The sequence below is a fragment of the Terrapene carolina genome, unplaced genomic scaffold, assembly GCF_002925995.2.
Source record: "Terrapene carolina triunguis isolate 2854851 unplaced genomic scaffold, T_m_triunguis-2.0 Scaffold66, whole genome shotgun sequence".
In the NCBI taxonomy this organism is placed as follows: domain Eukaryota; kingdom Metazoa; phylum Chordata; order Testudines; family Emydidae; genus Terrapene; species Terrapene triunguis.
In genome coordinates, this window is record NW_020664417.1 from 61,272,360 (window position 1) to 61,297,748 (window position 25,389).

The following is a 25,389-nucleotide window of genomic DNA, read 5'->3' on the forward strand; positions in this document are numbered from 1 at the left end:
GGGTAATGCTAATTTGGCTCCTGAACCACTGAGGTCTGAGTATCACTGTCCCAAAGGAAACCATATCATGCATCTACAAATGCAGATGTGCACACACTTCCATCTCACACCTTTTGCCACAGGTATCAAAAACCACTTTCACTTTATGCCAGATTGTTGCTAATTCACCTCATTAGTAATGTTAATACTTCATTAGATGACTGATAGTGTTGGTGTGCACGAAGTAGCTGCCATATTTCACTCAGTGTGGTTGCAGTTCTTGTGATGTTTGAAATACTTTGTGTATCTTGAGTTGGATAAAAAACACCGTAGTGATTCTGAGTTAAAGTTGAAAGAAAAAGCCCATCATAAACCCTATTTTATTTTACTCCCCCTCACAAAAAAATTCCCTCTTTTGCACACATGTAATCTTTTCAAAAGTAAATTTTTCTCTTTCTTGACCAAAGGCTAAAACAGATGTTATCATGCAAAGCTGATTTGGGATTGGTTTTGTTTTGTGTTTTGTTTGTACATGTGCAGATTCCTGAACATTTGAAAGGTCTTATTTATTTTGGCAGTGTCAGTATGGATTTTAGCCCTTTATAGATCAACTTTTAGAAAAACAAAATGTTAAATTTGTCATGTGCATGTTCCCCTCTATGTCCTCTACTGAATGTTTGAACAGACTAGCTTAAGAATGCAAAAATTGTTAAGTTGTTTTGAGCTAGCGTCTGTGGTTAAAGTCACAAGTAGTAATTTCCCTTTGTACCGTGGTGTTGCTTTAGATTTCAGTGGTGGTTTTCAGGAATCCTAAGGTAAGACAGCTAAGTGTTTACATTTGACTAATGTATTGAATCTTAGGAAACTGGTTAAACCCCAAGTGGGTGATATCTGCTAATTGGCTGATTCTTTAGGGTTTGTGGGTGGCTAGGAAACATTCCCTCATTTGTTCCTTTCAATCATCTGGAGCCTTAAAAGTTATCCAAAGTCATGCAGTACAAACAGGTCAATTTAAATTTTTATCTGGCAACATCAACTCATTTGAAAATGTGGTGGTCTAGGAGCCTTTTTACCTAGTGGGAAGACTTTATAGTCAGCTACTGGGCTGATCGAGTTAGTCTAGTAATACAGGAGGTTGTTCCAAATTATCTTTTTTCTCTGAAGATCATGCCTCCATGTGTAATTTTTCTTTGGTTTGCAGTAGGTCAAGAGCATATTCAGTTCATAGCAACATCATGCAGCACCAGAAGAAGTGTGCTGAGAGAGGTAGGGCAGCAGCCTTAATGATGGTGAGAAATACACCCCCCCCCCCTTGCAGGGCAGGGACAGAGATTCTGCTCAGTGTACAGAAACCTAAGCTGGGGAAGCATGGTGCTTCCAAAAACAAAAGAGGGGAAGTACATAGAACAGGGCTTGGTTTTCTTTTGTGGTTGTGTAGCATGGTACTGTCTCTCACTCAAATCAGATTCCAGAAGGATCTATTGAGGTGAGGGGCTCTCAGGCAGGCTATGCAGGGAGATACACCACTGTCCCTCTGGTTCTAGAACAATTCCTCTGTCCACCCTCTCTCTCACTCTGTATGTGTATGACCTAATTCTGCAGGTGCACATTACCTCTGGTGCTACTGTGCCATGAGTCTAATTGCAAGGATTCTATCTGGGGAACGAAGTCCCTAGTCTCAAAACAATGAACAAGGAATTTGATTTGAATAAGAAAACCAGTATTATCCCTGAAGCTACTCTGTCTCTGCTTCACTGCACAGCTTCTGACTACTGTCTTCCCCAGCTCCTCCTGCCCAGTTTCCTGCTATACATTTAGAAGAACAGTGTGTGTGTCTTTCTGGCTCTTCTGCAAGTTTTAAACTATTCTAGCTTGCATTTTAGGTCCTGGTGTCCCCCATTTTTCCTTTCCAGTAGGTCACGCTACAAATGTTAATAAAACAAAACACTTTACTCCCTGTCACAAGCAGTTACACATTGTCCGATGAGCAGTGCTCAGTCTCTTGGTCATAGGGAGTTAAGTTCCTGGGGATAGCTGCTTTCCCCTTTGTCTTTTTCCTCAGCTTTAGTTTAGCTTCTTGAGTAAGATGGAGGAAGGGGAGGATTCCAACTTTGAGCCTCATTTCAGCCCCTCCCCTCTGCTTGAGGAGGGAGTCTGCCCTTTGCTGTAGCTGGACCCTGCATTTCAAACGGATTTCAATTTTGGACTTCTCACAAGGGCACTTCAGGCTGAGAAGTCTTGTTCTCGTTCCTGTTTCTGCCTCCTCATTCAGGTCAGTCTGCACTTTGTAGCTTCTGGAACCTATTCCCTACTTCAAGTCTTCCTTGGAAAGGGAGTCCTCCATCCCATTCACAGAGCCCAACAGTGTAGATTTGGACTTTGCCCATCCATGCATTATGTCAAAGTTGTCTAGTCTGTCCGTTAGGATTACAGTCCTACACCATATAGCCTGGTTGGCGACTGCCTAAGAACTTTATTCTATACAAGTATGAACAGCGGAGTTTCTAAGTACTTCAGGGAAACTGGTAATTTGTAAGATGACGCAATGGCAAGCCAGTTTGCAAGGCCAAAGACACTCTGTAAGAATGTAGCAAATTTTAGAAAATTATTTTATCATTTCAGTGAATTACCTTTGCAGCTTTGCCTTAAGATGAAGACGACATAGCCTGCTGTATCCCCAGGAGGGCCAAAGTCTGCAATAATTTCTTTCAGCCTCTCAGAGGAACCTGAGCATTGCAAGTATATAACCAAAGCTTTCTCCAAGATGATTGCTGACTGTCACAGCAGGACGCAGCCAATTTCTTTTGCTGTTCCCATACTTGCAATACTTTTTCCATTACCATTCCAAAGAGGTCCCATGTGCATTCTTGGTTCTTGAGGCTTGTTCTTATTTTTCTTCTTGTCTGATTCAAGAAAGGTGTCTCAGTCAATTATCTCAAGGAGACAAAGACACAACTGCAAACAAGCCCAGTGAAAAGGAAATCCAGGAAGAAAAGTAAGAAGCCAGTATGTCTCCATCAAGAGCTCTTTAATACCCTGAAAATGAAAAAGGAATCCTACAAAAAGTGGAAACTTGGATGCATTGCTAAAGAGGAGTACAAAAGAATAGCCAAAGTATATAAGGACAAAGTCAGAAAGGCTAAGGCACAAAATGAGTTACAGCTATCAAGGGCCATAAAAGGCAATAACAAGAGGTCCTTTAAATACATTAGGAGCAAGAGAAAGATAAAGGAAAGTGTAGGTCCACTACTTAAAGGGGAAGGAGAGCTAATAAATGGATGACATCAAGAAGGCTGAGGTAACAATCCAAAGCAGTGCGGACCGACATGTCCGCAATGCCTATTTTGCTTCAGCCATCACTAAAAAGGTTAATGGTGACCAGAGAATCAACACAATTAATGTTAACTAGGGCTGTCAAGTGATTAAAAAAATTAATCGTGATTAATCATGCTGTTAAATAATAGAATACCATTTATTTACATTTTGGATGTTTTCTACATTTTCAAATATATTGATTTCAATTACAACACAGAATACGAATATTTATATGCCAGATGCGCTAAAGATTCATATGTCTCTTCATGTTTCGGCCATCATTCCAGAGGACATGTTTCCATGCTGATGATGCTCATTAAAAAAAATAATGCATTAATTAAATTTGTGACTGAGCTCCTTGGGGGAGAATTGTATGTCTCCTGCTCGGTTTTACCCGCATTCTGCTATATATTTCATGTTATAGCAGTCTCACATGTTGTTTAAGAACACTTTCACTGCAAATTTGACAAAATGCAAAGAAGATACCAATGTGAAATTTCTAAAGATAGCTACAACACTCGACCCAAGATTTAAGAATCCGACGTGCCTTCCAAAATCTGAGAGGGACGAGGTGTTAAGCATGCTTTCAGAAGTTTTAAAAGAGCAACACTCTGATGCAGAAACTACAGAATCCAAACCACCAAAAAAGAAAATCAACCTTCTGCTGGTGGCATCTCATTCATGATGATAAAAATGAACATGTCGGTCCGCACTGCTTTGGATTGTTATTGAGCAGAATCCGTCATCAGCATGAACGCATGTTCTCTGGAATGGTGGTTGAAGCATCAAGGGACAAATGAATCTTTAGCGCATCTGGCACATAAATATCTTGCAACGCCGACTACAACAGTGCCATGCGAACGCCTGTTCTCACTTTCAGGTGATATTGTAAACAAGAAGCAGGCAGCAATTATCTTCTGTAAATGTAAACAAACTTGTTTGTCTGAATAATTGGCTGAACAAGAAGTAGGACTGATTGGACTTGTAGGCTCTAAAATTTTACATTGTTTTATTTTTGAATGCAGGTTTTTTTTGTACATAATTCTACATTTGTAAGTTGCACTTTCATGATAAAGAGATTGCACTACAGTACTTGTATGAGGTGAATTGAAAAATGCTATTTCTTTTGTTTATCATTTTTACAGTGCAAATATTTGCAATAAAAATAATATAAAGTGAGCACTGTACGCTTTGTATTCTGTGTTGTAATTGAAATCAATATATTTGAAAATGTAGAAAAACATTCAAAAATATTTCATAAATTTCAATTGGTATTCTATTTAACAGTGCAATTAATCACAATTAATTTTTTTAGTTAATCGCATGAGTTAACTGCGATTAATTGACAGCGCTAATGGTAACAACAAGGGGGAAGGAATGCAAGCCAAAATAGGGAAAGAAGAGGTTAAAAGTATTCAGATAAACTGGTTTTATCAAGTTGATAGGGTCTGATGATTATCTTATGATACTTACTGGACTAGCTGAAGCAGTCTTGGAACTGATAGCAGTTATCTTCAGGAACTCATGGAGGACTGGAGATGGGCAAACATAGTATCTATTTTTAAAAGTTGGCAGGGGGCGAGAGGACTGGGGATCTATAGACCAGTCAGCCTACCTTCAATACCTGGAAAGATACTGGAACAAATTATTAAACAATCTATTTCTAAGAATCTACACGGTAACGAGGTAATAAGTAATAGCCAGCAATGGACTTGTCACGAACAAATCATGCCAAACCAACCTAATTTACTTCTTTGACAGGATTACTAGCCAAGTGGATGCGAGGAAGCAGTAACCATAATATATCTTGATTTTTAGTAAGGTTTTTGACACAGTCCAGAAAATGCAGTCTAGATTAAATTACTATAAAATGGGTGCAAACTGGTTGAAAGACTGTACTCAAAGAGTAATCAATGGTTTGCTGTCAAACTGGTATGGATGCATGTAGTGGGCCTGGGTCTGGTACTATTCAATATTTTCATTAATGTCTTGGATAATGGAGTCTAGAGGTTGCAAGCACTTTGGAAGGGACAGGTTTAGAATTCAAAATGACCTTGACAAATTAGAGAATTGGTCTGAAAGGGAAGAGATGGTACTCAGTAAACACAAGTGTAGTACTTTGCATAGAGGAAGGAAAAATCAAATGCACAACAACAAAATCAGGAATAACTGGCTAGGTGGTAGTACTGCTAACAGGATATGGGAGTTATAACATCACAAATTGAACGTGAATCAACAGAGTGATGCCGTTGCAAAAAAGGCTAGTAGAATTCTGGGGTGTATAAGCAGGAGTGTCGCATGTAAGATATGGGAGGTAATTGTCCTGCTTTATTGGGCTCTGACAATACTGGAATATTGTGTCTAATTTTGTGCACTACGGATGAAGAAACATGAATAAATTGGAGAGTTCAGAGGAAAGCAATAAAAATGATAAAAGGTTTAGAAAACCTGACCTATGAGGAAAGGTTAAAAAAACTGGGCATGTTTAGTCTTGAGAAAATAAGACTTAGGGAGGACCTGATAAGTCTTCAAATGTATTAAAGGCTGTTATAAAGAGGATTGTGATCAATTGTTCTCCATATCCACTAAAGGTCTGACAAGAAGTAATGGGCTTAATCTGCAGCAAGGGAGATTTAGGTCAGATACTAGAAAAACTTTCTAACTATAACGGTAGTTAACTTCTAGAATAGGCTTCCAAGGGAGGTCGTAGCATTCCTGTCATTGGAGGTTTTTAAGAATAATTAGACAAACACCTGTCTGGGATGGTCTAGGTTTACTTTGTCCTGCCTCAGTGCAGTGGTCGAGGTCCCTTCCAGCCCTACATTGTTATGAGTCAAAAGTAGAGAAAGAGGACTGGAAACCAATGTTCAAGTAATTCTTTGTTCCCTTCTTTTGCAGAGACCTGAACACCAAGCAAAGATGCATCAAGTTGGAGCTATCCTTTGTTTCCAAGGGCAAGTAGAACCTCCTCCTAGCTTCTGAAACTACAAACTACCTTAGATAGGATCTGTGAAGCGCCTTCCTGAAAAGCCCTGATTGTCTAGAGGTGGGGAGGGCATGTTCCCCCTAGGGTCCTAGCACCAGCCCACCTCCCAGTTATTGGGTCAAGTATTGACTGCATGTTCTGCAGTGGAGAGAAGGACTGTCACTCCAGAACAAAGACAAGCAACTCATGGTAGGCTGACTCCCACTGGAGAGGAGGGATGTCACTCCAAAACAAAGACTTGGACTGTGACCACTTGCTTGGCTTTTGGCCAGTCAGTTGGCAGAGGGATGATGGCTGGAAAAAGCTATTGGGGCTGTGTGGAGTTTCACTTTGTGCTACAAGAGGAAAAGCAATGGGTAGAGAACAGTATGGATTGGAGCCACAGCACACAACTGGGAAGCTGAGACTAACCCAGCAACAAGGACTCATCACTCTGAGCTCACAGCAGAGACTATGGCAAAGGAGATGGAAAGTACCTTTGTCCAGGACTGAGAGACTGGAGGTTGGATTCCCACGTCATGGAGCATTCAGCTGTATATTTAGACACTAGGTACGCTGTACTATGGTATGTATAACTGCCATTAGGGCTCTCCTCCTGGAATCAGCCCTCATGCTGACTGAGGTCTTGCCCCTGCTCTGATATAGTTGTTGCTTTGTTGTTGATGGCAGTATCCATTCCAGGGGTTAACTCCTGCCTCCACTGGGCAGGGGGAGGGGGTTGGGTTTAGTCAGGGGCAAAGGCATTGTCCCAGGGATGCAGTCTAGAATTTGGGAACCACCCTACCCACCTCTAGGTACCCTCACTTGTCAAGAGACAGTAAGTTATCTTAAAATAGATTTTTTCCAAGAACAGGTACAATAGCTTGGAGAGTGCAGGAACTGCTAATGCCCCTTACCTCTGGGAGTTTTGGTTTTGTCATTTGTTTTGGGGTTTTTTTTCCAAGACAAAGTTGGTTAGTTGATGCCTCCTTGAGTTTTATTCCAGCGATGCAATTGGAGTTTCATATTATTTAACCTGTTGTTTCTTTCACTCTGTGTTCCAGTCTCTCTTACAGCACAGGAACTGTCTCTGCCTGGATTCAGTTGAGTTATGAAATTTTCTCTCACATTTGGAGTTTTCAAAAAGTTACGTTTGTTTGCTTTAAAGTGTGTAACAAAGACCACCATGACTACAGAAGTTTAGATTAGTGCCCCATTGGTCTACGACCTGGCAAAACCGCTACATCCATTTTCTGTGAGGCAGGCCAACTTCAGGGCACAGAACACAAACTTAATTTGATAGCCCCCAGTTATCTTTTCACACTTTCAATATGGCATTACCAGTTGGATCCATCCTGATCTGTTGACATTGTTTGACTGAGAAGTGATCCCAGTGCAAAGGTAAGGTAAGCCCATCTTGTTTGGCTCATGCCCCATTCACTACCTGTAATTACAGGGGATGGATGGATGAAGAGGGATGTATCACACTAGAAGATTACTCACTGGTAATGATTCTCTCATAGTCCTCATCCATCCTCCACTTCAGGCTTTTAGCTTCGCATTTGTTCTCTTTTCTATTATTATTCTGTATTAGAATGGGAGGATCAGTGTTTATAGATTAGGCTTGGTAAATGTTTTTTTGCCTCTTTGCTTCTGGTCAGTGAAGCCAGACTGCTGGGAGAAGAGAGGACTCTGGCAAACAAAATTACTTGTGAGTAACTTTCCCTTAGTAATCTTTGGGTATATTTTGAAGTGCTTTGATAGAGTAGACGCATTGATTTTTATAACAGAATGTGATCCTTTTCAAAATTTGACATTTGTTTCCATATGATAGTTGGTGTTATCCTTTCTATTGTTTGCTATATTCTGTAGTTCATCAACAGCTTAACCTCCAGTAGGGGTTTGATATTTTTTACATTTCTACTTTATAACGAGCCATCATTTTGCCATGACTATTGTATAGGTACAAAGTTCAACATTTCTACATTTTCCAGTTTACATTCAAAAGCAGTAAGTATAACTTATGGGGATAATATTTGTGTATGATCTTATATAAAAACCTCAATACCCAATTTATTTGAACAGACTGATGATCACCGGCAGCAGTGTATTGAGAGACTTTCTAGCTAGGACAATGAGGGTGTAGCTGTGGCCTACTTCAGTAAATTAAATACAGCTTTGTTCTTGTAATTCTCATTGAGGATGGGCATAACCTTCTGAGGACCAAAGAGCAGCCAATGTGGAGCAGACCAGCAGCAGAGGCAAATGACAATAGCAGGTTGTTGACCATGTTTGCTGTGGATCTGTGAGGAACAACCAGTATATGTATATGGACAGGGATGGTGGCCCAAGCCTCTGTTGCCAGAAGCTGGAAATGAGGGCTAGGGGATGGATCACCTGATGATTACATGTTCATTCCCTCTGAGACATCTGGCATTGGCCACTGTCAGAAGACAGGATACTGGGCTAGATGGACCTTTGGTCTGACTCAGTATGGCCGTTCTTTTGTTCTATAGCATCCATGTGCTCTGTCAGAGCCAATTTCCAGTATGCTGCACAATAAAAAGGACAGGCACAAAGAATATCCTTCTCCTATCTCCAACAAACTTCGGGTCTAATCACTCACTTTGACTTGAACAGGCTTCCGTACATAATGCCTGTACCAGTACTTGGCTTGGAAATGGTGTCCTAAATGGAAATTATTGGTCTAGCTCAGAGGTGGGCAAACTACAGCCTATGGGCCACATCCGGCCCCTGGGACCGTCCTGCCTGGCCCTTGAGCTCCTGGTTGGGGAGGCTAGCCCCTGCTGTCTCCACTCCCCCTCAGCTCACTGTGCTCTAGAGTGCATGGCTGCGAGTCCTGGTGCTCTGAGCAGCATGGGAAGAGGGGTTGGATGGGCAGTCAAGGAGAGGGAGGTTGGATAGGTCAGGGGAGGCACAGCCTTCCCTATCTGGCCCTCTATACAGTTTTGGAACCCTGATGTGGCCCTCAGGCCAATAAGTTTGCCCACCCCTGGTCTAGCTGGAAGTGATGGGGGAGAGAGGTCGCTGTATGAGAATGGCTTGGAATAAGTTTTTCAAAAGTTCAAGTCCCATTGCCTTTCAGACTCTTAAGTGCCTCTTTTGTTTTTGAAAATGTACTTTAGATCCTGTATTTCTGAGGTGATTTTCAAAATGTTACCCTTGTTCTTCCTCCAACATGGCTGGGATGGGTTCTGTTTGCTCCTTCAAGGGGGAAGGTGTCATAGTGTCCCCTTATCCTTATACCTCTCTGCATAACAATGCCATCATCCTCTATAGGCACAGCCAATGGATGAAAGATGACTTAATCCAGCTCCAATAGTGAGAAGATGCATCTTGCATTAGAGTGACCCTGGAAGTGTGCTTTACAGCACATTTGGCAAGAGCTATGGCTAAATACCAGCAACTTGTACATTTACCTCTGTGATTGGATGTGTAACATATGAACATTAAACACTTCACTCAACAAGGACCAAAACTCTTCCCTTCCATGCTAGCTTTACTACCCTGTTCAGTCACCCAAATATGACAATATAGCCACCTTCTTTGCACTAAATACCTGAATTACACTCCTAGACTATTACTTTACCAATCTGGCACTACAGTAACTCAAGCCCTTGGTGCAGAATCTTGAAATAATTTACAAGATCAAACCCATTCCATCTCCGCCTGTTCATCTTAACCTTTGGTGCTATAACAAAAACAAAGGAACAGGCAGCTGACGGACAGAGGAACCTATGTGAACAATCAAGATACATGAGTTCATTAGTACTAGGTTAGCCTTTGTATACCAGTGATGCAGAACTGACTTAGTGGGAGGGGAAGAGCTCTATTTTATGTTTGTGACTGGCTGGCTGTTTTACTCCTTGGTAGCATTGTGAATTAACTCTTATGTAACTGGTTATAGTTTTATTATACTTTTTTACTGGAAAAGTAAAAATCTAATAAAAGATCGATCAGATCTTTCATACAGCTGAAAGATGAAGCAGCCAGCCCTTCATCTCTTTAACATCCACAGGTAGAGGATGGTTTTAGCAAGTGGAGGGCCTGTCACATTTTTCCATGTACAGAACTGAATACAGCTTACCCAAACTGAACAACCCACCTATAAGATGATGTACAACTAAAGCATGGATTAGTAGTAATCTGTTGAAAAAAGCCCAGAAATTTTTTTTTTTGACAAGTTAGCTATATCGTTCCTCCAGAACAATGTACCATCACTGTTTTTAATGGAATGGTTGCAGGAAAGTCAAAAACTTAATTACCCACAGCTATAGTATTCTAGGCTTCATCAGGTCCTACCTGGAGTGTACATGCATTTTTCCTGATCGTGGTTTCACCTCCCTACACAGACTTATCTTTCTTAAAAGCTTACACATTTCTTGTTCAACATCAAAGTTACCTTGAACTTCATTCTCCCTCTTTACGTGGTGCACTGCCTCCCAGTCCATCTCAGATTGAGGAAGAAGTGTTACCAGAAAATCAGATGAAAACTCTTTTCAGGGAAACATGCATTTATTGTTAAGCATTCCCAGTGAAAATCAACATCTTTTAAAATGTGTATTTATTTAAAAAATCATTTGTGTACAAAAGTGTTGTGTAGTTTTTATTCTCAAGACAAAAAACACTGATGCTTCATTCCAGCCCATTTCCACTCAGCCTTTACAGGAAGTTAAATGCTCAGTAACAAACCTCCTCCAGTATTCTTTGTTAACTTTAGAAAAAAAAATCAAAATTTGAGATGGAAAAGGTATCTGACAAGTGGGATTCTTCAACAGTTGAAATCAGCATTCCTATGATAACAGCCTCCTTCAGCACGAGCAGCTGTTGCAAATGGTAAGAGGGATAATACAGCACTTTCATAGTACATTTCCTCATCTAAGAGTTAGGTATTTCAACTTACGGTTTCAGTGAATGGTTCAGCCTCATAAGCCATTGGCTAGCTATTTTTTATGCTGCCCACCAGCAGGTAAGAGTAAGAAGAGGGAACATCACAGTACAGTGCAAATGATTTGCAACAATTGGTCCATTGGTAACAAATCTGAAAAGTAAAGTTGCTGAGGTTGCCTACAGAGCATTATAGTTGAAATAACCAAATGAGAAGCAACACATACCTTGCACATCTAATGATATATCAGCTGATGAAGCTGTAACAGTAAAAGTGGGAAGATCATAGTATATGTTTTTACTGAAATAGATTGCTGATCCATATTAAACATAATTGAAGACAGACAAATAATAAACCCTTTTCTGTCACCAAAAGCAACAGTTGGAAAATTAGGCTATTAACAGTGAAAACATCTACATGCTCTTCCCAGAAAAGCTTTACTTCATGTTTTACTATTGTGCTGCAGTAAAAAGCAAGGAAAAAATGAAAATTCTTAACTATCCTCTGCTCTCACATGTTCTACAAAACCATCCATGAGCACATCCATTAAGCGTGTTTGGCTTTCTCTACACAAACATTTAGTTCTCAGCAAGCTGGGATATAAAGTATATCCTGTACTAACAGTTCCTTACGGTACTTGGAGCTATGCTGCTTTGAAACTGAAGTAACTCAAAGCACAGTAAGGAACTGTTAGTACGGGATAGCTTTATACCCCAGCTTGCTGAGAACTAAATGTCTGTGTAAAGAAGCCCTTCCACTCTAACATCACAACCACCTAGCTATTCAAAATATAGCAAGAGTACTCCTGGTCCCATTTGTCCCCCTTGAACAGGTGTTAAAACTTACTTTCACTGCTAAAATATTTTATCTAACATTAGCCCCTCCTGGGCCTGTCTCCAACAATAAGCCAGGCTCTGTTTGTTGCTTCCATGGGAAGCAAGCAGTGGGCATGCACACAGTGAAGCCTCCCCTTGCTCTGAAAACTGACCTCTTCACATTAATGGTATACAGCCACCACAGTAAACAAGAGCTTTTATTTGAAATCACATTTGTTTTCCGTTAAATAAGTGATCTGTACTCTCTCACGTGCCAGGCCTGACTTCCAGCTGTTTTATGAAGGTTAATTTTGCATAGTTTAAGTGTTTCCATTATCCACATCACATAATGTAGATCTGCTGTTTCAAGATAAGTCTCTTTTTGGCTAATTAATTTCTCCTTCAGACCCCAAATGCATACATCAGTGTTCCCAATCCTAATTTACTTGAAAGAAAAAAGTTAAATACAATGAAAATCAGGGGGGAAAAAACTTATGTTCAACAAAATTTGTAGTACCTAATTCCATAAATAAATACTGCCTGACTGATTATAGTCAAGGCCCCATGTACTCTGTGACAAGCTGGACCTAAATTCTGCTATAAGGCCCCTAGTTTGGGCGGTACTCTGGGACTGGAAATTTGTGGCAAATTCAGGTAAATCAGAAAATGGAGCCTTTTACTTAAATGTGGTGTAACATCAGTAGTGTCCCTTTTATATTAAATCAATTTTATATTGTCCATAAGTTTTAATTTCCCAATATATATCAGTTTGTCATATTGAGAACTTAGAAGTTGTCGAGTTTTTGGCAACTAGATGGGATACAAATGGAACTTTTGGCACCCATGAGGGAGTTGAAGCTATTGGCAATAGGAAAGGCAACTTTTCTTTGCCTCCAAATAAGGTCAGAAGCTATTTTAAAATTTGTGAGGGGCAAGAGGAGACTGGAATTTCTTGTTCACCAACAACAATATCCAAGAACAGCTGATAAACCACATTAACTAGATATTGTTGCTAAAATGTTCATCAGTGAAATTTAGCTGACATTTAGATAGTCACTAAGTTACAGCATTAATACCTATTGAGATAAATGGGACTGTTCAGACTTCACAGTTATTGTTTTAAGCTGTCTGCTTGCAAACTAAGGAAGACAACAAAGCATCAATTTACATTTGGAAACTATTTGTAGCCATAATGCCTAGATGTTTTTAAACTAAGTGTAAATGTGCTGCACAAATCTGCAGCAGGAGTAGATTGTATAGCAATGCCACAGTCATGAATGCACAGGGCCCTGAATATAGAGATGTTCAGTCATAAAAAACTGAACTACAATTTAGTCTTTACAAAGTCACTATGTTAAACACCCAAACAGTAAGAGATTCCTAGGGTTCAGCCCTGGCTGCAGTTACACTAATCTGGTACAACATAACCTTATATTCAACTCTGATAGTTACCAAAGAATAGAAAAATGTTCCTTACAAAGGATTCAAATTCATAGGGACCTCAAGTTATGAATGTCTGCTTAATATTGGGTCAGTTCTCCTTCCACATCCAGCTCGAGACACTGCCTTGCTACCAGCATCTGAGCTGGCACTGAGTCAAGTACCTTAGTTACTAATTCCATGGGAGGGGAGAGTGGAAAGAAAGGACACACTGGCATCTGAACAGAACTGTATTAGGACGACAGTTTTGCAATACCACAAAGAAAATGAGGTACTGGGTGAAGGAAATAGCAGGAGAAAATCCAGGATGGGGAATTGTTTCAGTGATGAAGTAAAGCAATCCCCCCTTTTTTCTTCTCTCACCACCCCCTCCCATCCCCTTATATGCTTGGAAAACTTTGCTCTGGTTATCATTTGAGATGTGCTCACAGTTGTCTCTAAGAGACTAATCCTATAATCAAAATGACAGGTCCAGAACCTATAATTATTAAGTTTTATGTCCCCTAATGATTTCCAAGTTCCTCCCTTTGATAAATAAATAGCAGCAAAGAACAAGGGAAAGAAGTCAGCCATTTACAATTACCACCAGGGTAAAAACATGTAAATGATATGATCAAAATGTTCTTATCAAACTACATAACAGAAAAAGACAGTAACTTGAGATTTTAACACAAATGGCAAAATTGCCATAGTTTTCTACTGTTTCTAGCTATTACCTAACAAACCAGTTGAGCAGTAGCAGCTTTTTAATTGTTAACAAAAATAAATAAATATCAAGGAAAGACAAAAAAATCTTGTTTCCTTTGGCATCTCTGAAAATGACTTACACTACTGCAAGAAAATTCAAGAAATATGATCAATGAATAAAACCTTAGAAAGCAGTACAGAAAGACTATAGCAACTGGGTTTAGTATTGCACTGATATGAATTAAAAATTTACTGTCTGTGTCCTGCAAGTATTTTTAAAGTATGAACACAGATAGAATACTGCAGGGAGTAACCCTGCATTAGTTAGGTCTTTTCCATCTCTATTTTCTAGTTCTGTTCCCCCGTCTACTTTGCTCCAGATATTTAACAAACAGTTTATTAATATTCCCCGTTGCTTCCAGTATCATTTACAAACCTGATCTTCTATGAAGTATGACACTTACAGCTCATTTTATAGTTCAAGCAAAATGAATGTACTCTTGTTAGACTATTGCTTAAGAGAAGATAGTCACGGAAAAGCCGCCTTTTATGGTACACTATCATCCACAATCCCCAGTCTCTACTCAGTTTCTTTTCTCTCTATTTTAGCTGAAAGTTTCATGTCTGATGCATTTTCAGAAGTATCCAACTGTATCCATAAAGACATTACAACTTTCTTTAGATGGATGTACTAGTGTTTGAAGTTGCAAACTAATAATTTTCAAGCTTTTAAACTCAGGATGAAATGTAATTTTAATACGAATAGAAAGACTGAGTATGTACAAGAGAAGGTAATTTCAGTTTTCGTTTATCAGAAACATCAATCCAAAAGAAAGTTAAACTGAGAACACACTTCTACTTCTATGTGCATTTGAAGTATGTACAGTAAAAATACCAACACAGCCTCCATGTATCAACTAGGGAAAAATGCAAACGAGTGAATTTTTAAAGTACCTGGTAAGCAATCCTTATACTGAAGCTCAAAATAAAGCTAGAAAGCTGTTGCAAAAAACAGCTGATTGCATCATAGCAAGTACTCGAAGAAAAAAATTTCAATAGTTTTTTTTTTTTTTTTAATTCTCAGTATACTAGAGAATCAGTTGTTCTTCCCCCAAATCCAGTGAATTCATATTATCCAAATTTATTGAAGGAGTTCTGACTTCTATATTACACACACACACAAAAAAAGCAGCGCCACTTTTTTGTGCTATGTCCAAACATACCAAACCTTTATATGATTGTGTAGCAAGTATGATGGTTAAACACATTTACTGGTTATTCAAAATATACTATTTAAAGTGGCAACTAAGCAACTAAGCTGTTAATGGCACCCAGACCCACAGATTATGGAAAGGAATCCAGAATGATATTTTAGGTTTGTGTTGTTGGGGAGGGCAGATAAGCAGATTTCCCAGTCACCTGACTAAGAAAGAGGTTCTGAACAGGTCACCATTTTGAACTTTGGGTAAATCTTGAAACGGTTTTCAGGAAAAAAGTTAACAAGAACATTCAAGTACTTAAATGGTGCTCTCTTCAGCTACCCTATCTAAAATGTCTAGTAAAGTACAAGCATGCAAATATAGGTCAATCCACAGGCACATAGGATCCATGTTAAAAACAGTAAGATAGCTGTGATGAGTGACACCAACAATTTTGATGACTTTGACACTCAAAAATGTTATCCGAATAATTAAATCAAAATCCTGAAGCAAATTCCTGCTAGGCTTGGTCACACTGCTAAACACTAAAGTAGGCATGTTTTCCCCCCCGCTGTTTTAGCTGAGCTCAAAGAATTTTTACAATATTTAGTAAGAAAAAATTAAAGTATTTCCCCTTTTAAATTTACACAGACGTTTAATTAGCTTTATTTACAGAGCGGTTTTTCAGTCTCCAATAGTGCTTAGATAGCATCGTCAGGCAAGAGTGCCAGTTTTAAAAGAGAATCTATATAGAATCCTAAAAATAACAGATGGTGATGCTCCTCAGAAAGGGAAAGCTGGACTACAGAAGCAGCTCTTTACATGGCTCAGTTACTCAGAAGTAATTCTGTTGCAGTCTCTACATCCCATGATTTTGAAGACAAGGCCACTATTACTGCATTCTGTGAAGACAAAATAAAGGAAGTGAGATTTTTCAGGGTGTGAAATTGCTCTTCACATAAACCCAGCTGTAGCACTGAAGGTCAGACTGAAGACTTTACACATTTATCAAGGTTTATATTTGCTAAATTACCAGTCGTTACAGTCTCAACTGAAAATTTTTACCATTAAAAGCTTAGAAAAATCTATTCATTTAATTATAAAATGAAAATTACTAAATTACAATGTCTTATGTACTAATAAAGTATGTTAAACATCCAATCGTCACCAAGGACAACAACAACAGTCAGCAAAATAAAGTGATCAGATTTATTGATGGCTATGAAAGTAACAAACCTTTTATAATAATTTGAACTATAGCTCATATTACATATATGGCTGCCCTGGCTCCTAACTTGTAAAGAAAAAAAAAAGAAAAGAAAAAAAGTACACATATATACACACATACTTACCCTATCAAAGCCCATAGCACAAAGGTTTTCTATCTTTTTGGTGTATTCTGGACTAGAAACTGGTGCTCCAGCATACACATGTGCCCAAAGTCGAGCTGTCTGTTTGAACATTTCTGGGTTTTGTTTGTACTATACAAAAAGAGAAAAAAGTGAATCCATATAACTATTCAGCAAAGTCCAATTAAAAGGCTAGTTGACTTAGGCAAATTCCATTCTATAATTCCTTCTATATATAGTATCTTCAAATCTTGTAATAAATAGTAGTTCCAAAATGAAATGTGGAGTTTTTGGTTAGTGTTTGAGGATTCAAACCTACACAAAAACATTACTCACAAGTATCAGGTAACAATGAGTTTGCATTTATATTTTGATATATTTTACATGTACAATCCAATTCTGCTCAGTTACTGACATAAAGCCAGAGTAACTACACTGATGTTTGTCCAGATATGCAATATGCATAACCAGTGTAGCTGAGAGCAGAAACTAACTCATTGTGTTGTAACGTTCACTGAATTGCACACTCACTATATTTCTGACAGTGTTCCCCAAATTATTTAAAAAAAAAAAAAAAAACTATCTTTTTTTAGAACCTTCATTACTGAGAAAGGGTCTGCAATGTCTCAATGAGGGCTGCCATTTTACTACTGGACTTCCTCCTGGGAAGTAGGTATATTGATATCATTTGTGACCAAAAAAAGAGCTGAGAAACAGATGGTCACATGGAAATGGCTGAAGACCTGCCACGGTTTTGAAGGAAGGTTTACTTACTAGAAAAATTGTGTGGAAGATGTCAGTAGTATTTTACACTAATACTGCCAAAAAACAAATTTTCTAATAAGTAATAGAACTTTACCCTAAAACAACAGTGAAAGTTTCCAGCCTATGTCAGGCATTCAAAAGCTGAGGTATGCTTCATTTGTCACAAATTACATTTTCAAATCAGCAAGATAGGAGCTTCCTGTTTTAGTAATCCTTATATTTAATAACAGTTTTTTAAAATTGGAGATTTACATACTTTTACAGCAAGTTTAAATCACATTGTTTTGAAATAAACATCTCCCTTCAATTCCACCTTCTTAAAGGTGTACATTTTTTAGGGTCCTGAATTATGTGATCAGTGTGACAGTGCTTGGAAAACGTTGTCCACGTATGGTTTAAAGATAGAGAGGTACAGACCTGGGGCATATCCTGAAGGACACTGAAATGTATGGTTGATTATTGTTTTGAACGTCTTTTTTTATACAAGGAAACATCAGACGTTTTAAATCTGTATAACATTGTCATGAAATTAGTACTACACTTTTTTGGGGGGGTATTTATATTACAATAAGTTATATGTACCGTGGTACCACCTAGGATAGTGGCTCTCAATCTTTCCAGATTACTGTACCCCCTGCAGGAATCTGATTTGTCTTGCATACCCCCAAGTTTCACTTCACTTACAAACTACTTGCTTACAAAATCAGACATAAAAATACAAAAGTGTCACAGCACATTATTACTGAAAAATTGCTTACTTTCTCATTTTTACCATATAATTATAAAAAATCAATTGGAATATAAATATTGTATTTACATTTCAGTGTACAGTATATAAAGCAGTATAAACCAAGTAATTTATGAAATTTTAGTGTGTACTGATTCGCTAGTGCTTTTTACGTAGCCTGTTGTAAAACAAGGCAAGTATCTAGAGGAGTTGATGTACCCTCTTGAAGACCTCTGCGTACCCCCAAGAGTGTGTACACCACTGGCCTAGGAGACCAGTCATGGACCAGAACCCCATTGTGCTAGGCACTGTACACCACCTCCCCTGCCCAAAAAAGGTGTGTCCCTGCCCCAAAGAGGTTACAATCTGTGTCATTCGTATAATCTCAAAATGAATTATACATTACAATATAATTTACAAAGCAATGCTCCTTAAAAAATGCAATGGTAACAGATGAAGATGACTACCATTAAGGTTGGGGGAAGTCCCCTAAAATGGAAGCAATCCATTTCATGGAGTGGCCAATAAATAGCACTGTGTTGTCATTACAACTGAAGGAAAGTTTAAACAAACCAAATGTTCACAAAAAAAGTTTGTTCTTTTAAAAAATAAATACTTAACTATTAATAGCATCCTAAAGTTTTTGCCTGTTCCTTCCCTGAGATCCAAAAATAAATCCATGAAGGTTTTTTTTCAAGCTATATTTTAAAATACACCTCTACCCCGATATAACGCTGTCCTCGGGAGCCAAAAAAATCTTACCGCGTTATAGGTGAAACCGGGTTATATCGAACTTGCTTTCATCCGCCGGAGTGCGCAGCCCCGGCCCCCTGGAGCGCTGCTTTACCGCATTATATCCGAATTCATGTTATATCAGGCTGTGTTATATCAGGGTAGAGGTGTAATATTTCAGAACACTATTAGTTCATTTGTTTGCTTTCTAGGCTTCATTTTGAGAAGAGGAAAAGTTTAAAATTGTTTAATGGAGAATTTTTGCATAACAACCTTATTCAAGTCTAGGGCCTTGGCTACACTGGCGCTGTACAGCGCTGCAACTTGCTGCGCTCAGGGGTGTGAAAACGCCCCCCCTCCCCCGAGCGCAGCGAGTACAGCGCTGTAAAGCGCCAGTGTAATCAGAGCCTGCAGTGCTGCACGCTCGCTCGCAGCACTCCAAGCTATTCCCCTCGGAGAGGTGGAGTACATACAGCGCTGCGAGAGAGCTCTCGCAGCGCTGGCGGCACGACTACACTTGCGCTTCCCAGCGCTGCCGCGGCAGCGCTGGGAAGTCCCGAGTGTAGCCAAGGCCTATGTTTTAGTGCTTCAGGAACATGCACAAGTGTCTGTAGTTACTGGTAAATATCTGGTAACTGATTGAATGACTGAGAAATTTAGCAGGGAAAATTTGCATACACCTCTGCATCTAGATCCTTAGATTGCTGTACTACACTTAAATGAGCTGCAAAGTTCTAAAACTAGACTTGGTTGTGGACATTTCTTGGCTTTAAATCCCATCTGCAAGAGGTGTAGCTGGAACCCTATGTCTATTACATGGAAACATGGTACTTCAACACGTGCAAATAAATTCATGAATTTAAAATGTTTATGAGAATACATGCAGTGTAGTTGTAGCCATGTCAGTCCCAGGATATTAGAGAGACAAGATGAGTGAGACAATATCTTTTATTGGACTAAATTCTGTTGGTGAGAGAGACAAGCTTTCAAGTCACACAGAGCTCTCCTTCAGGTACTCCCAATGTACAGCTAACTGCAAGATGGAACAGATTGTTTAGCCTGCATAGTTAAACACATTCTCAGGGACCATGCAAGACAGAGTGACCCATTAACACCTAATACAGTCCTCCTCCTCAAAGGAAACCTGCACAACACTTTCAAAAGACAAGCCTGGGAGCTTAAATTCATAACTCTACTAGAAATCATGGACTGAACAGAAACACTGGATTTATGGCTTATTACAACAAGCTGTAACTCATTAACTCCCTCTTTTTGTCCTATGACAGCAGAGATGTTAACATGCTACTTCACCTTGAATGGTCCCTTAGAATGTGTGCTAACTACTTATGCTAAACGATCTGATCGTTCCACCTTGTATTTAGCTGTGACACTGGAAGTACCTTTCCCAGACCAGAAGAAGAGCTCTGTGTGGCTCGAAAGCTTGCATCTTTCACCAACAGAAGTTGGTCCCATAAAAGATATTACCTCACCCACCTTGTCTCTATGAAAATGACATTCCAACAAGCGTGTGGGGGATTATCCTTGTGAATGTTTAATCTGAAAATATATAAAATATATTGTATATATGTATTTATATTGTATAACAAATTATATTTAAATTAGTTTCTTTGCTAACTTTTATTCTTTACACCAGGGATCGGCAACCTTTCAGAAGTGGTGTGCCAAGTCTTCATTTATTCACTCTAATTTAAGGTTTCACGTGCCAGTAATACATTTTAACGTTTTTAGAAGGTCTCTTTCTATACGTCTATAATATATAACTAAACTATTGTTGTATGTAAAGTAAATAAGGTTTTTAAAATGTTTAAGAAGCTTCATTTAAAATTAAATTAAAATGCAGAGCCCCCTGGACCGGTGGCCAGGACCCAGGCAGTGTGAGTGCCACTGAAAATCAGCTCGCGTGCCGCCTTTGGCACACATGCCATAGGTTTCCTACCCCTGCTTTACACTAACACATTAGTGACAGTTGCATGTAAAAACACCAACTGTTGTAATTAAGAGCTAAATCTGTATACCTTTGCAAAACCCAGTAAAATTACCTTTCTGTCGATCTTTGCAGGGAGTGGGGGCATCGAAATCCTCCCTATGACAGCAGAGCCACAGAATCACTGGGCGCCCCCACCGTAAAACCCTGGTGTGAAGTGACACAGAGCATTGCTCCTCAGCACTCAGTGGTTTAGCCCAAAAGGAGAACTTTTGGCAAAAGGTACAAAGGTTTTTCATTTCTGAAGAGAAATACCTCTTCACCATCAATATTGCTAGAAGATTGTTAGACTGCCCTTATAAATCCCACTGTCAGTATGTAGGGAGGGAAATAATATTTCAGTTGTCATTGCTGGAGCAATACAGTTTTTATTTTAAACGGGGAAAAAAAACACCAATGTGAGAGCAAGGATGAATGTACACTTAGCAAGAAAACTACTAGTGCAGTCAAGCTTTATACAAAATATCTGGTAGCTTTGCTTGCCTTTGCAACAATTCAGGCATGCACACAGCAACTCGGGCTCTGAGAGAACTGCTTGGGTGCATTCATTCACACAGCAAGCATTACAACATGGTTATATCAGTGCTTTCTAGGATGTCTGCACCTGCTACTGAGAGCAGGAACTTTGGTGTAGTTTCTGAAACAGCTTCTCCCAGGTAGTGAAGCACTGATCTCAGTTTGGTCTGTCTGCTTTTTTCTGAAAGTCAGTTTGGCATAGTAGGGAACTACTGTAAATCTTTCAAAAACCTGCTAGCTTAGAGTGACAAGTCAGATAAGGCAGGGGTTCTCAAACTGGGGGTCAGGGGATCACCAGGTTTTTACATGGGGGAATCGCGAGCTGTCAGCCTCCACCCCAAATCCCACTTTGCCTCCAGCATTTATAACGGTGTTAAATATATTAAAATGTGTTTTTAATTTATAAGGGGGCTCGCACTCAGAGGCTTGCTATGTGAAAGGGGTCATCAGTACAAAAGTTTCAGAACCACTGAAAGGGGGACCTGACTGGAGCTGGGCAAAATTTAGTGGCATCACAATGTTTTGCCAAAACTGTCTTGGTAAAAAAAAGTTATCTGAAAATGTTCAGTTTTGATATTTTCAATTGTTTGCTTCACATTTTGTAAATTGTATTTTAAAAGTAAAAGAAATGCTCAAACTAAATAAAATCTTTTGTTCAATCCGCAACAATTTCTTTGATTTTTTGGAAGTGCCAATGAACCCAAAAGACCATTATTTACTCAGCTGTCGTCCTGGCACCCTTACACTTCCTGTCCAGAATTTCAACAGTATGCCTTCACACTTTTAAACATACTCTAGAGCAGGGGTTCTCAAACTTCATTGCACTGAAACAGCCTTCTGACAACAAAAATTACTACACAACTTCGGGGAGAGGGGGAGGGGCAAAGCCTGAGCCCCATCGCCCCTGGCAAGGGGCCAAAGCTGAAGCTCAAGGGCTTCAGCCCCAGGCAGAGGACCTGTAACCTGCGCCCTGCAGCCCTCAGGCTTTGGCCCCGGGCCCCAGCAAGTCTTAAACCAGCCTTGGTGACACTATTAAAACAGGGTCACGACCCACTTTGGGTCCCAACCCACAGTTTGAGAACCCCTGCTCTATAGAATGTACACATGTAAGTCAGATGTACAAGCTTACTAGATACTGGAAGCACTCCGCTTTTTTCCTTTGCCACTATGAAGTTCACAGGGGCCTTCACCTTTTACCCTCTGACTTACAGAAGCAATGTTTGCGGCTTTGTTCAACAAAAGTTAACAAAATGTTCACTTGTGGATTGATTGTATCTAGTTTTCGACAAATTTTTAAATGGCCACACATGAGTTCTAGTAAAATACATTACACTAAGACTATTTTCAAGCTAATGCTACTTTCTGTCTCTGTATACTGGGCCAGCCAGTTTTACAAGCCAACTACAATTCTATTAATATCAATTAGGTTATTAACTAAAACAGTTAATTTGAGAGTCTGCAAACATCAAATACATAGGATGCTTCCTTCATAACTCTTTAGATTATTTAAGATGAAATTTTTTTAATTCAATGTAACTTTTCATTATGCTGTTTACTCTTTGCATTTCTCTCAGAATAAATAAGGAAAAATAAACAAAAATGAAACTTGATTTTATTATAACCAGTATCACTTCCAGGTTCTCAATGCTGCACTGTCGGGGTTGCAAAAATAGCAAAGGAGCAGGGTTTTTTTTAAACAGTTTGTCATTTGGCCTTAATATCTATAAAAGCTATTTTCTCCAAAACCTAAATTTGGAATGAAATATTAATAGACAAGGTCCCTTTAAGAGGAAGATAATTAATAAAAGGTTTTTGTTTGACGTAGTTCACTGAACATCTTACCTGATTTGCCACTACTGCATCTTGTGGATCGTCTGGTTCTGCAGCTGCCAACAGTGCTTGCAATGATAACAACACTGTCCTTAGAGTCATTGCTGCTGCCCTAAAATTGAAGTTTGAAAATGGCTTTACTGAAATCTGGGTCTTTTTTTTACTTATGTCTGATGTGCTCTACTAATACCATACAAAGGGAACAAAAATACTGGGAACCACAAGCATGAGTAACTTGGAAGTGCAGCAATTGACAATGGGATACCATTCATATTTTTTTAAGAGTTCTTAATGCGTATTTTAACACTCTCCTTTCTTAACAACACCTTCTTAGAAATCTGGAACTAACATTTCCCGGTTTAATAGTTTGTCCTTTTTCATTTTGCAAAAGATTACGTTTGCTTCCGATTAAATAAAAGCCAACTAAAGTCTGCCTCCTTTTCTTCCTTGCCATCAGCATTGCTCTGGGAATTAGATTGGTTACTCAATGTGTGCTCCCTCTGCTGGCTTTCAGTGTCTGTAACAAAATGGCCAAATGATATACAAACTTACAAAAGTAGAGGCTTATTTGTTGTTAACTTTTTAGTTACAAATGGATGAATTTTATAAATAATTCACAAACTAACTTTTTCCATCACATAACAGTGTTAACACAGTCTAAATTTTAGTGGCCATTTAATTTATAAAGAATATTTTCCCCAATTTTAATCAATTAATTTTGTAAATGTATTTTAAAAGTAGCTCTAAAGATCATATTAACTGAAGAGCACTAGCATATCTTTTCTTCATGTCAGGCTGAGGGCACTACCACAATTTTAACAAAAATGTAAAACATTAGGATAGAAAAACACTCCTTAAGTCACCAGGCAGATTTGGGCCTTGATCCTGCAATAAGATCCTGGCCAAGAGACTTGCAGCTGCAAAGAGCCCTACAGAGGTAAATGGTGCTCTAGAAGTGCAGATATTTGACCACAGAAATCTCACTGTGGGATGAGGGCCTTATTCAACTCAAATTCTATGCGCATTTAGAGTCAGAGGCTCAGGAATTTATGTTGAATCCCAGACAAAACGATGAATTAAAATTATAAATAACCATAGTCAAATCACTCAAATCTCATTTGAAAATTTTTATAAAAAACAGAAGTTTGAAAAATCTGGAAATTTATATTTAAGATTTCACAGTTAAGCTTTACTCTGACCCCATGCCCATCCCTCGATTTACCTAGAGATTCAGGTATACAAGATGTATATGCGACAGCTGTCATCTTGGTCAACATACTGGATATTAAACCAGGTACCCCAAAGAGCTAAAAGCATGAGTTTCTACAGCTTCAGCTGAAAAGTCAAGCTGTATAGCTGGGGGCTGTAGTAGACACTCACTGTGGATTAGGCTAGGGAGAGAGGTGGACATGACACACAATGCCTACATACACATACAACTATTTTACATGTAGGTACTTTCAGAGATGGTACACAGAAATCAGTCTCTTACAACATAGTGTTTGAGGCATGTGTGGTTATGAAGGAGGAATGTATTGTGAAATATGAGAGGCACATTATTCTTTGCAGTTGGAACACAGACAGTCCAACTTTTAGTTAACAGTGGATCTGATAAAGTTCTTTCTGGAGTGCATGCAGAGAATGAAAGGAAATGCTGCAATTCCAGTTGTCAAAGTGTGGGTGGAGAAGAGTTTGGGTTGATGGCACAGATATGATGAGTTGGAAGCAGTTTACGGATCTATATTTCCAGTAGAAAAGTTCACGATGTGTTGTCCATAATGGAAAAACAAACAAAGTATTGTGGCATGACAATGTGGCTGGATGCAAAGAGACTGTTGGTAGACAGACAAAATATAGGTGCCAATACAATGTCAGAGTTAAGGTTGTTTGTGGAACCTTAACTATGTATTTCCACGTATTTGTAACTTCCTCAAGGATTTTGCCTGGGAATTTCTTTAACATTATAGAAAACTGATAATCCTCCCTCCACTTCCATGAGGAACTATGGTATTTTTTTCTCCATCAAAATGCAAATGATTACATCCAAAGTGACAGCTGTTTAAATTAGCATATCTTGTCTCCTGCTTGGTAGTATTACACCCTAGTTTTTCACAGCTACATCTGCCACCTTCTCAAAGTCCCTCAAGCTGACTTTG

At 39.0% G+C, this 25,389-nt stretch overlaps 1 protein-coding gene across 1 annotated transcript in view; it reads right to left on the bottom strand.

Moving 5' to 3' along the window:
• Positions 1 to 15,426: 15,426 nt before the first annotated feature.
• UBE2K (ubiquitin conjugating enzyme E2 K) overlaps positions 15,427 to 25,389 on the bottom strand; it is a 66,361-nt gene continuing 56,398 nt past the window's right edge. The window contains exons 5-7 of the mRNA XM_026647976.2: positions 23,246 to 23,345; positions 16,662 to 16,790; positions 15,427 to 16,211 (exon numbers count right to left, since the gene is read on the bottom strand). Of these exons, the coding sequence (XP_026503761.1) occupies positions 16,137 to 16,211; positions 16,662 to 16,790; positions 23,246 to 23,345 (304 nt within the window). The 3' untranslated portion in view covers positions 15,427 to 16,136. The remainder of the gene's footprint in view (positions 16,212 to 16,661; positions 16,791 to 23,245; positions 23,346 to 25,389) is intronic.